This window comes from Enoplosus armatus, chromosome 17 (assembly GCF_043641665.1).
Source record: "Enoplosus armatus isolate fEnoArm2 chromosome 17, fEnoArm2.hap1, whole genome shotgun sequence".
In the NCBI taxonomy this organism is placed as follows: domain Eukaryota; kingdom Metazoa; phylum Chordata; class Actinopteri; order Centrarchiformes; family Enoplosidae; genus Enoplosus; species Enoplosus armatus.
In genome coordinates, this window is record NC_092196.1 from 9,924,947 (window position 1) to 9,938,049 (window position 13,103).

The 13,103-nt window shown below is 43.1% G+C and overlaps 1 protein-coding gene across 1 annotated transcript in view; it reads right to left on the reverse strand.

Moving 5' to 3' along the window:
• Nucleotides 1-9,723: 9,723 nt before the first annotated feature.
• Nucleotides 9,724-13,103, reverse strand: part of tnrc6c1 (trinucleotide repeat containing adaptor 6C1) — a 36,862-nt gene continuing 33,482 nt past the window's right edge. Inside the window, 6 exon segments of the mRNA XM_070922814.1 lie at nucleotides 9,724-10,260; nucleotides 10,348-10,487; nucleotides 10,591-10,664; nucleotides 11,402-11,620; nucleotides 12,028-12,138; nucleotides 12,617-12,766. Coding sequence (XP_070778915.1) covers nucleotides 9,861-10,260; nucleotides 10,348-10,487; nucleotides 10,591-10,664; nucleotides 11,402-11,620; nucleotides 12,028-12,138; nucleotides 12,617-12,766 — 1,094 coding nt within the window. The 3' untranslated portion in view covers nucleotides 9,724-9,860.

Sequence of the window (13,103 nt, forward strand, 5' to 3'; positions counted from 1 at the left end):
AGGAAATAGGAGGAGTACAATATGACTTAGCTCTGGTTTATCTTCGTGCTTTTATAACTGAAAAGGCCATGAAGACGAGCTTAGCATGCATTCTCATTTTCATTCAGCTCTTTGAAGGTAAGAGAAATTCGCATTTTATTTACCACTTTTTGTAATACTTAACAATTTATGTTTATAATTTTGTAACTTCTTTATCCTTACATTAACTATTTATTTCTCCTACATAATGTGTATACAGTATTATTTGTTTTTATTTACTGGCAGGTATATCAGACCACAGTATGGCTTTGGTTGGCCTCTATGACACTCTACTTCGGTACAACGGTGCTTTGAGCTAAATACTAACAAGCTGATGTTTAGCAGGTATAATGTTACTGAGGGGAACATGAACATGTGCACCAAATTCCATGGAAATCCATCCAATAGTTATTAATATATCACTCAAAACCACAATGTGAACCTCATGGTGGCATTTAACAAAAAGTTAAGGGTTCTCCAAAGTCAGTAGGATTCTTCATCTTGGCACCATGAACCCATACAATAGTTATATTTCAGGTGGACTCAACTGATCGAAACTTTTTTTTCCTCCAGCCGCTGAAGAGTTGATCTTTAGGCAGCTGACAGAGAGCCAATCACTGGAGATCTCCTGTTCCCCTCTGCAGCACCACGGCAGCCTGACGGACCTCCACCTGTACCACCGCAGCGCCCAGAGCCAGACCACCCTGCTGTCGATGGCTGAGGGTGGCGAGATCAGGGTCGACCCGGGGCACAGGGGGCGTCTTCAGCTCTGTGGAGGACTGGACTCTCTGCAGGTCAATGTGACCATATCCCATTTACAGCACAGTGACACGGGACTATACATGTGGGAGCTGAGCTACAGAGAGGAGAACAGCTCTGACCAGATCCTCCTCAGTGCTCAAAAGGTTTTCTTGTTGGTTGAAGGGACAGGTATGTCTCACAATACAGTGCTTACAATTTGCTGCATTTAAACCCAAGTGCCACTGTTCAGATTTTAATATGTACTGGTGTGTGTTTGTGGTGCAGGGAGGTCATGCCAGTGCTCTCCCAGTTACCCTCCTCTGCTCTTGACCATCTTTACAGCAGCAGGACTTCTTCTGCTCACACTCAGCTGGTTGGCCATAGAGAAATGTGTGAGTATTTATACTTCATCTAACATCTCGCTGAGCACAGATGCAGATTTAACTCCATGGGTCATTTCTGAGGTTTGTTATGTTGTGAGGCGACAATGCTGTTAAGTGTTTCTCAGTGAATGTTTCTGAGCCCCAATGTGTTACAGTTCTCCTGTCTTTTCCTCTTGTCACACTTTTCAGTCATCAACTGCTGCAAATTAAAAGTACAAAGACTGATATGCAAGTGAGTCGTATTAAGTTGAATGTCAATTAAAGTGTCAGCTTTAATAGAGGCCTGACAAAAATCGGTTTTAGAGAGTTTTCAAGGCAACTTATATAAAAAGAGGCCCGACAATTACTGTCAGGATTGTTGGTGCATGAGTCACACAATCTGTGACATTATGTAAAGTGGCAAAGAGAGAAATCTGCAAAAGGAAAACTGAATTAGCAGAAAGTCAGTAATCACATGTGGACTCTCACCAACACTGACGAACAGACATACAGTGAACTACAGCCTCAGAAATGATCATCAAAGTCAATCAAAACATCTTGTTTATTGTATTGCGTTGTAAAGTGTTCATATTATTCTGTCCACTCTCTGTATTGTGTATTATTTTGCTGACTGGGGCTCAACAAGCCATTAATCCATCATTATTTTTCTCATTTTGTTTTTTCTCGTGTTTAATTTTAGAGTAATCATTAAATTATGTGAGGATAAAAACTGTTCCTTTTTTTCATATTTAATATTTAGCAAGTATTCAACTTATTTTGGTTCTTTCTAAACCACAAGAAAGGTTGAGCTGGAACACAAACAAGAGGGGTTTGTTCAGTTTAATGTAATTGTGTCTATTTCTCATCTGAAAAGACAATTTTGCTGTTCTGCGGGAATAAAATCTCAAGGGAAATTACTCTATTGAACATGCACAAACATTGACAGAGTTTAACAGCAATCTAGATAATTAATCATTTAAGTAATTATTTAAGCAAAGATGTGAAATATTCTCTGGTCCCAGCTCCTCAAATATTGGATAAAACAAGAGTTTTCTTAGAGGTCACTTTGAAATCTGGTACTGTGGAACTGTGATGGACATTTTTCACTTTCCTTACATTTTATAGACTAAAGATTAATCAATTAATTGAGAGACCAATCAGCAGATTAACAGATAAACACCAAAGTTAAAAGTAACAAATACATACTGGAGCTTGAGGCCTTGAGCATAAACATACAAGGAGTCAATATGAAGTGCAGCAGCTTGTTAATATTTCATACTGAACATAAATAGATTTCTACACTAGTCAGAAATAAATGTTATGTGTTGTAGGTGAAGGCGAGGCATCATCACAGACCACAACCTCCTGGTCCCATATATGAGGAAATGACCAGGAAGCATCAGAGCTGCGGAATCCCCCCAAATAACCAGGAGGCCCCCTCACACCTGGAGGAAGTCAACTTCCCCGTGTACGCTAACCCCAACATCCGACAACCACAGGACAACTACTACGCCTGTCCCAGGCAGCTCACCCTCCAAGCCTGACGTGACTTCTGGCATCGAGCTAATGGTGTAGAGGAAATGACACCAGCTCTACCGCAGAAACATGACAGGAGAGCGAGAGGTGGCTTCATGCAATAAAAAATGAATGGAGGCCGAGAGACAAACACCAAATAACCAAATGGCACATTTTTAACAGCCAAGAAAAAAAGGCTATTTTATTAATATTTGAAAGAAGCTCCATAGTTCATGAAAACATTTGTTTCGGTGCATGTCATTTAACAATCACATTCTATGAGGAGAAAGAGATATACAGAGAGAAAAAATAAAACATTACAAGCCACTGACTTTTCATTAAATCTCAGTACAGACATTTTTACTTAATAGTTCAAACAAAAAAAAACAACCAAAAGGCCAAAAAAAAAGAAAGAAAAAAAAGCAGCCCTAATTCCGTATCCCCCACCCCACCCTCCAAGAAAACCTTAACAACTGAGAAAAGAAAACCCTTGAGGGTGACAGGCTAGAATCCCACAGTGCTAAAGAGTGAGACGCTCATTGGTTTTAGGAATACACAGCATGGCGATGTAGCTAGGTCAATCTGAATCAGGGGAAGGAAGCTGGAGGCGGGGGGCTCAACATGAATCACCTCTCCACCCCCCCTCCACCCCCTTAAAAAAAATAAAAAATAAAACAAAAACACATTGGATCCCCAAATCCCCTGCAATAGATCAGCCACTTAGAAGTAGGCCATAAACCCGCCCCCCCCCATCTTCCACGCCCCCCTCCCCACAAACACTTGTGCATAGTTTCATGATCCTTTACAACCAGCTCATGTTTTACAAACATCCTCCAAAAACGTGAAAAATGTTCCACAAAAGTCTGATTTATCTATTAATAATACCCGCTGTGGGAGAATGAGAGAGAGAAAGAGGAAAGAAAGAGTAATGCACAATGTTCCTGATTCAGTCAGGACGGGACCTCATTAAGAAAACACAATAAAGATTCAAACATACAGCATTTTGCATGTTATTCACTGTCTTTCTTTTTTTAACAATCAAAATCATTGACCATTTTTTTTGTTTTTAAATGTAAAGCAATTTTAATATATAGATTTATATATAAAGCACTCCATTTTCATTTAAAGTCCATTATTTGGTTATTATGTAACTGCTACGGATTTAGAAACAAAGGTATTTTCTCTTCTTCTGAAATCCATAACTTTCAGTGCTTAGAATTGTTTCTTTTAAATCATCCTTTTTTTTTTTTTTTCATTTTTACTCATCATAAAAATGTACATTAAAATGGCGTGGAGTTGGTACTCTGGAACCCTGGCCTTCCTGAGACAAGATCCACTTTTTCGTGTGTGCAAGATAGTGAGCAATTATGTCTTTTTTCTTTTCTTTTCTTTTTTTTTTATATAAAGGAAAAATATATATAATCAACATAAAACATACAGGCTTCAGATAGTCCATGAAATCAACATTAACACAGAACAAAGAAGGTTAAACAGAACAAGACAACACCGTTCAATCCCAGAGTTCTGAAAGTAGCACAATAAATCTTCATTCTGTGAAGTGTTGTTTTGCACGTTTTTTTTTAAAAATGGAAGCATTTGTCCTTTTTTTGTCTCTTTTTCCAACATTCCCATGGTTTACTTATTTTGTGTTGCTGATTTTTTTTTTCTGAACTCCAGAAAAAAACAAAGTGTTTGTAAACTGTCAGTGGCCTTGCAGGAAAACAAATGACAACATGAGTGATTTTGAACATAAGTGAAAACAGAACAAAAGCTAACAAACCAAAAAGGTAGGCACCTCTGAAGTGAGCCCTAGAAGCCAAGGCTCAGTCTGATGTCTTGTCCTTCACTCTCTCCGTTGCTCAGATTTGGGAGAGCTGAAGTCCTTCTACCCCAATCTATGGCCACAGGTCTGCAAAATACTTTTTTTGCTGCATTTTTTTTATACATATGTGATTTTTTTTTCAGTTTTCGAGTTTTTTTTTTAGGTTTACAGTCTGAAAAATGGTGCAATACTCAATTATGATCCATACTTTCTTGGATTATTCCACAATGAAAGCCACTAAGGTAGATAAACATTACATTTTAAAAACACACTTATTTTAGTCCTTGAGTAAACATTTACACATGAACTGTCCCCGTCTCCCCTCAGTACTTGTATCATGTTGTTCGTTTAGCTGGATGAGGGGTGAGGCCGACACTCAGTGCAACGCTAGAGGCTAGTAACAATTAACATCAGAATATATTTTTGACAAGCAAAAAGAAAAAAACAAAAACAAAAATCAACAACAAAAGTATACTGAATTGAAAAGAATCACAAGGCGGAAATTCCTCCGCTGTAATCACGAGCTCTCATACATATTTTCACCTCACACACTAAAACAGTCATTCACACAACATACAGTACAAGCAGCCTTGTGCAAACACTCAAATACAACAGATGTAAATTTGCCTTTATATCGATCTTTGTTTTCAACAACACTCGTATTTCAAATTTAATTCACTCTGAACCGATGCTATCAAAAATCTCTGAAGTGTATGAATGAGACAAAAAACCACTACAAAAAGTGTTCACATTACATTATTGGCGCGTCTTTTGATTCAAGTATTTGTTTTCATTATTTTGTATTACTCTGATATGTTTATGATCTTGTCTTCTGGGAAATATAATGTCGAGGAGGATACACAGGGTAAGGGCTGAAGCCAGGGTGGGGGGGCTTAGGCTAAGTGGAAAACAGAGAGATCTAGCCATATACACACATACACCCATTATGTACTCTTGGTTGTATACTGTATATGAACTAGCATGTGCATATTCAACCCAGGCCTTTGTTTTTTTTTTTTTTAGAGAGATTTGCTAATTCAACTCTTTTTGGGGGCCCTGCCCCACACCCTTGTCTGATCCATGATTGAGAAGCATATTTTGCTCGAGCTCCAGTTGCCTTTGAGTCCGTGTGACTTTAAAAAAAGGGAGAGCATCTGATTTCCAACACTAGACAGGTAGATAAGAGTGCAGGCGAGGGGTGTGGGAGGGGCCGGGGCTCTCAGCGCTGGTGCTGCGCCAAGAAATCCAGGGCACATCTGAGACTCGACCTCCGACCCAGTCACCCGTCCTCCCACTCTATTCGACTCCCCGCTTCAACGCCAGTTCCTTGATTCAAGTCCAGTGTGGAGTAAATGCAGGTTTTCAGGAACAAACAAAACACACAAACAGACGACACAGGCAATAGTGATTGTTTTGTTGAATGACGTGAGTCTGAAGCGACTCTGGAAGAGGGCAAATCCCAAAAGTTTTAAGACTTGGTACCAAACTTGAGGTGTGTCCCTATTTCTGCTGATACACTGGGTCCCTGCTTGGACCCTGACCCCAAAGCCAGATGTGCAGAAATGACCTGTTGTATATTGGCTGGCGCGACCTTCAGGTTGGAGGTCCAAAATGAACCACCTGGATACAGCTGCCCCACGTGTGGCCCAGAGAACGAGCCCAGATGGGGTGAGAAGGCGGCAACTTGCAGAGAAACAGAACACAGGCATCACAGCCTCGGAGTGCACAGCTGAAACAGACTTTTTTTGTAGTTTCTAGTTTTTGCGAAAACCTTGATGATAAAGTAAAAGATGTTTTTGGTTTTTAAAGAGATGTACCCGATGTGACCCATAAACAGTGCACAGACACATACAGGACCCCCCCCCCCCCTCCCCTCCCCTCTCTCTCCTCCTGCAGCCTGGTTCTCCACTAAATTTCCAGTCCTCTGTTGGTGTTGGTGTAAGACCAGCACCATTCATCTGTCCTGCCCTTCTGCTCCTCAAGCCTCCTACAGCTGGTGGTGTACGCCCCTGCAGCAATAAAAGAAACTTAAATCTCATAACGCTGAAGATAAACTAGGATATGGCAAGGTGGAAGTAGATGTTTGTAGATCAGTTGGCACAAGACTGAAGAAGTGACTCTGTTTGCCAACCACTAGTGCCTCCAGCAGGTCATTTAGTGTTATCTAGTAGCTCTGTCCACACAGTGGGAGACTAACCCCTGGAAGAGAGGCTGTCTCGGTGCCCCTTACATTTCATCCAGGGAGGTTTTCAAGGGAAGCTGCCTGGTAGTAAAGGTTAAGAGATAAGTGAAGATTGGCAGATGTGTGTCTGTGTGTGTGTGTGTGTGTGTGGGGGGGGGGGGGGGTGGCTGTGATTTTCTAGATGGCTGTGAACGAACACCTCCTTGTCTTTGCATAGAAATGGAAGGCTGTTATCAGTTGAGGTGGTTCTAAGTGTAACTGAGTGCTCCCAGAGTTAAACATAAAGCACCAGTGTGAGTGAGGCCCATCAACACTAAAGGATGTGTGTTATGAGACAACATAGAGTGGAGGTTGGCCGCCCCAGGATGGACAGAGGAGGTTGGCTCACTATCCTGGAGAACCTTTTACTGCACTACTTTTCCCCACTTGTCTGACTCCAACAACCCCACAATAAGAACTACCCCACCAGCCTTTTCTACTGACATCTGCAGTGTTTCGTATGGCCTTGCTGCACGGCTGAGGCGTACCTCTACCTACACACTGCTTCTGCCTCAGAGGCAGTGGGAGGGGCAGGAGAGAAGCTGAACACTGCATAAAGACCAATATCAAAAAAGCCATGAAATCATCATCAGAAAACAATCATCCATATCATCAATGATAACAGCAAAAATATCAGCAAACTTCATGACAACAATAAAATAAAAATGCACACTGGCAATTCCATAAGTGAAACCAAGAAAAAAACAAAAAGATAACACATCAAACGCCTCCATCTCTGGCTAAAGTGATCCTTGTAGGAGAGAGACAGAGAGAGAGTGGAGTCGGAGGTTGCTGAGGACAGACTCTGGCGCAGCAGTAGTAGTAAATTTAATACAGGTGGGCCAGTTCTGAAAGAGCTGCTCTTGGCCTGGAGGCCGGGGGGCGGGGGGGGGAGTAGGAGGAGGGAAGCCAGTCTGTAGGGATCCGCAGGGAGGCAGCGATGCGAGCGGGAGGGTGGGGTGAGGGCTGCTGCAGAGCACTGCACTCTGCAGCAGGCAGGCACTCAGTGGCCACACTATCACACAGGTTGGCAGGGCCTCCAATAGAAAGAACACAAAAAAAGGACGAAAAAGATGGCAATCCTCCCTGCTGGACCCAGTAGAGCATAAACACGCCGAGCGTTTCCAGACACCAAGGCTAAAGATTTCAAAGTATGCAATGTAACAGTGATATTTACTTTGATAAAGTGGGTGAGGATGAGTGCTTTGGGGTCTTTCCCTGCTGCACCCATCATCAGTTCAGTTAGTTCTTTCTTTGTATTTCCCTTCACTTTGCTACCATATTTGACATCCTTCCTGGTCCCACCGACTTGAGGGAAGAAGGATTGAAAAAAACAAACAAAAAAACATCTTCACATCCATGTTAAGTTAAAAAATAAGTATATAGAGAAGCCACTAAGCAGATTGCTTTTTTGTCTTTGTTTTTTCAGTTTTTATTTGCCAGTGTTTCTTCTCCTTTCTTCTATTTGTTGGCATTAAGGGTATAACGAGCTGCGACGCTCATGCTAAGTGCTATGATAGACCACCTATTCACAAATGTTTGCTTCATACTTTTCTACCTACGCAAATTTGGGCAAAAAAAAAAAAAAAAAAACATCATCTGGTCTTCTGGGTAAAAAGGAAAACAGGCTCCTCTCATTTTGGTTTGATGCCTTCTCCCCAAGCACACATGCACACACACATATATACACAGAAACACACACACACACCTGTCCCTCCTTCTCCCCCAAAACTAATCACTGGCATAAGTGTGGAGAGTAGGCTGGCTGAAGAAGTGCTTTATGTGTACGTCCTTGTATCTTGGACAGAAGGTGGTTGAAGACCAGCTTGCTACTCTCCTGAGCTCACACACTCTTGGGGGGTGGGGTGGGAGGGGGGGGCGGTGAAGGGTAGCAGTGGCAGTTTTAGGGAGGGGGGTGCAGGGCAGAAAGAGCTTTTGCAGTTCAATCATTCTGTATAGTCTCCTCTCCTTCCGAGAGAGGTCATGGTCGGGTGCTTGGACGGTAAAGTCTGTGGCTTATATTGCACGTCACTTGAAATGATGTTTTTGCGGGTGGAGCAGGGTGGGGGGGGGGGGGGGGGGGGGGGGGGGGGGTCATTGACTACACACCAGTGGGAAACATTTACGACTTGAGGTGCTTTCCACAACATCAGTGAGAGGGTCCAAGACTGAGACCAAACTGCGAGTTGCCTGCAGATGAGTTGAGGTGCATTGAAGTATTTGTCTTTACAGTTCCATAGTAATAGCAGTGGTTCATTTTGTCATCCATCACGTCTATAACTGTACATGTGACGACCCTCAACCCCCCCCCTCCAGGTAAGATTGACAGACACATTTGAATAATTTCAGTTCTTAGTTTTTGTTTGCAATGGTTTAAGAAGAAAAATAAAAAAACAAAAACCACTACAAATAGAAATGGCTTGAACACGGCGAACAGAGTTGCATCATTCCCTTTGAGCGTTGTGTGGGGAACTCAATCTGCTTGCAAAAATGCACTGAAGTTGTGAGCTGTAGTTGCTTATGTTAAGCCGCAGCAGCCTGTACTCTCCACTCAGGTTTCACTGGCTCAGAAATAAGGGTGTGCAAGTGTCCGTATGCTTCTTCACCAAGTACAGAGTGAGTGAGGATAGCAGGGCAGGAAAGAGGTTAAGGCTAATATTAGTGCTGAGAGAAACAAATGTTGAGTGTGGACCAGCTGAAAGTTCGACAACCACTCTGATTGAAGGGCTTTACTTTGGGAATGATGCCTTTTGATGGATCTCTGAGGTGCAGTATGACTGCCTCAAAAGGCAGAGAGGGATTACGTAAGTTTAAAGATGGCAGCTCGTCATTGTGTCAGTTTGACTAAAGTACTTGTTTCACACGGCAAGCTCTCCAAAGTTCGTTTCTGTAAAAAGTTCTCTTTCTTTGTTGAATGAAAGACTTCTTCCTGCGTCTCCAAAAGTAAGAGCTGAACACTGTGACCAAAATCTCTCACTGAGATTCACAAAAGAACTGCAACTGAAATGTCTTTTAAAAATGAAAAAGGAGTAGAGGAGGTCGGCGAGGGTGAGCAGCGAGGATGTAGCCTCGGCCTCCTCTCGTCTCTCCTTTTCACCGTTACACCCACACTGATTATCTCCACAATGATTTGCAAAGTTTTTGCTCCTGTTGGTGTTTGTTAAGCCTGGGCTCTTCCTTCCTACATGGACTCCCCACTCAGCAGGTCCCCAGGCAGCAGCGTATTGATTGGGGTGGGACTCCCCATGACCCGTCCCTCCTCTCCACTCGGGGGCCCCCACAGGCTGGAATATTGCTGCACGCCACCCCACAGCAACTCTCCGCCCGTCTTTGCTCCGCCTGATCCCAGCCCACTGCTACTGCTGCTGCTGCTGCTGCCGTTGTTGTTGTTGTTCCAGTGGGGTGAGTGACCAATGGGATGGGAGGCTCCGGACCCAGTCCCACCCATCCTTGTCTGATTGGTGCCTGGAGTGGCCTGCCAGCTGGTTGTTCCACCAAGCAACTGGCCCTGTGCAAAGAAGCGGTTCACTTCCTCTTCCCCGGCAAACTCTGCCAGGATGGTGGTGTTCCCGAGCACACACCTGGATGGGGACAAGACATGGATGAGTAAAGGTTAAAACTTCAACAACTGAGCAAAACACCTTGAAGCAGTTCATTAAGAGACGTACATGTGCAGGGACTTCTGAGCCTTGGCAGCTTCATCCTTGGAGCTGTAGCGCACCACAGCGTTGCCCTGTGTCAGGTTGAGGTGGAATGTGATGAGGGGGCCGTGCTGCATGCACAGTGTACGCAGAGTCGAACCATCAATCTGGGACACAAACAAGACCACAGACAGAGTGAGGCCATTAGTGCACAGATACAGTTAAAAATGCTTAAAGGTTAAGAAAAGGCAGCAGATTGTGAACCGTTACCTGTGGAGTGAGGTTCCTCAGAACCAGCCAGCTACTGGTTCTGGTGGAGCTGTCTGTACTCCACGTGGTACCTGCTGTGTATAAGAGAGAAACACAATAAAGGCAGAGATTTGTTAGCATGAAGTTTATGCTTAATGCAATTTGTCCGAAACCAAAGTCAGTTGCTAGAACTGAATGGGTGGTATCAATTTCTACAGTAAGAAAAGAAGAACCGCCCAGTGTCAGTCGACACTTGTTCAACCGCAACAAGATTATCTTAATTCGCTGTCAATCCTGCCTACTCTGTACCTTCAAAACTGGCCTGTGGTTGTATCATCAAAGGGCCACTTGCTCTATGAGTACACTCATACTGCAAACTTCACAACCATATACACTCTGGCTCCACAATCTGACCTTAAGACAACTCACATTTCATGACAGCATAAGAAATGTCTTAGCTATGCAGTAGGTCTTAACTAATTTCAGTTTTGCTTTTTTCCCCAATATGTTCACATAAACATTAGCTTATATGTCATATGTCTACACGTCTTTGCTGCCAAATGGTTTGCAAAAACAGAATTGCAAGAATGTTAAATCTATTTATTCACTACTAAAACAATCCAAGACGCCTGTTTAATCGTCTTGTGTAATCGAGTAATTATTGTAATATAGGCACTCTCAATTCAGAATACATGCTTTTTATTGAAATGATTTTCTGCTCTCCCAGGGCTTTGCAGCCATTTCTTGTGATAATAAGAGATAATAATAAAATTAGTTAAACTGCATAAAAACATTGGTGCCTGGCTCCCTAAATATTTCACTATAAAACTACCTGTGGTGTAAGAGCTGCTCCAGCCTTGGGCGAGACCAAGAGAGTTGCCCCCCCAGGTTGAGGAAGGCTTTGTGTTGGTGAGGCCAGGTGGTGGGCGGGAAGGGGCCGTGTTGCTGGTCCGGGGGCCTTGGGGGACCTTCCACAACTCGTGGGACAGAGAGGCCTGGCTGTGAGAAATGGGGCCTGGAGACCAAGTAGATTTCATCTCAGACAGTTTACCTGCATGGAAAAGAGTGAAGAAAAGGTTGGCCTGCAGACAACTGCCCAAAATACAGCTGCTCCCACAGGAGGGAGTTCTGCAGAGCAAAATGACCGGACATAAAAGTTCTTTCATATTTGCCCAAACGCTTTCCATGCCACACACAAGGAGGAAGGAGATACACTAGATACACTAACACCACAGGGGAAATATGCACTGCATGAGAGGCAAAGCTGACAGGGAGAGAGCTCAAATGAGGGTCATATTTAATCAGGAGCAGTGATTTGAACGGACAGGAGAGATGTGGTTCTCCAGAGAGCGGTTGAGGGTCTGGTTGATACAGTAACAGGGGGAAGAGGATAATGTTGATTTGCAGTGATTCACCCACTGCAATGTGGGGGGAGAACGTTATGGATAAACCATGTACCTGCATCGTCCGTCTCCGGGGACGACAGACTGAACGAGCTAGTGTAGGCACTGACTGGCCAATCAGTGGAGGGAGGCAGAGCCTCGTTCTGAGATGAAGTGGGAGAGGAGCCTAAGCCGATGCCATCAACACGAACAAATAGACAGACACAAACAAATAAGGAAAAAATAGCAGAGAGAGAAAATGGAGTAAAGGAAAAATGCACTACAAATGATGATAGTAAGCTTATTACGAAGAGAAGAATATAAACTGGTAAATGACAATGATTACAGAGGCAGTTAAAAGTAGGAAAATGAAGAACAAAAGAATAAGAAGCAGGCTCTCTGGTGGCAGCAGCTGCATGAAACTGTCGGAAAATTTTAGTTGACTTACAATACATGGGGACACAGCTTGTTTTTTAAGATTTCTTTTTCAAATTGTGGGGGGAAAATATTTCCAGAACTTCTGCTTGGATTCTGCTGTGTTTCTCTATACTGTGACAAGGAACTTAACTTGCAGGGCAGGACCACTACCCCAAAACAATTTACTAAGTATCTTACGAAGACACTTTTCCAGCCCTTGCTCTAAAACTCTTTGACCCTGCTCTCACCTCCACTCCTGTCCCGCAGCAGGTAGCGGTTGACATCTTGGATGTTGGTGTTGATGGTGGGCCCGCTGGGGACACTGCCCGGGGTCATATTGGGGTCTGTCTCAGGGTCGATATTCTGAAGACCCTTCCACGGTACGCCGGGGCAGAACTCTGAAAATCAAAATGAAAATGTTAAAAATGATCATAAAAATGCTTTTTTTCTTACCATAGTGTAATATTAAAGATTACCTATTGATAATCTAATATCTGTGATTAACTGACCAACCAGCAGGTAACCTGCATCAGTTTGTGGTTGCTGAAGTTTAACTGCATGGTTTCAATATTTTAATTGTTTATAGATGGAGTAGTAATAGTCCTGTTTAAAAATACCCAATATTTCATGTTAAATCATGTTGTTCCCTCATCAGTGCAGTTGCTTTTACCACTGCCTCTCACTGTCCGTTTTTCTGTTGATGACAAAGTAAATCAATAATAGTGTCAGATTTTT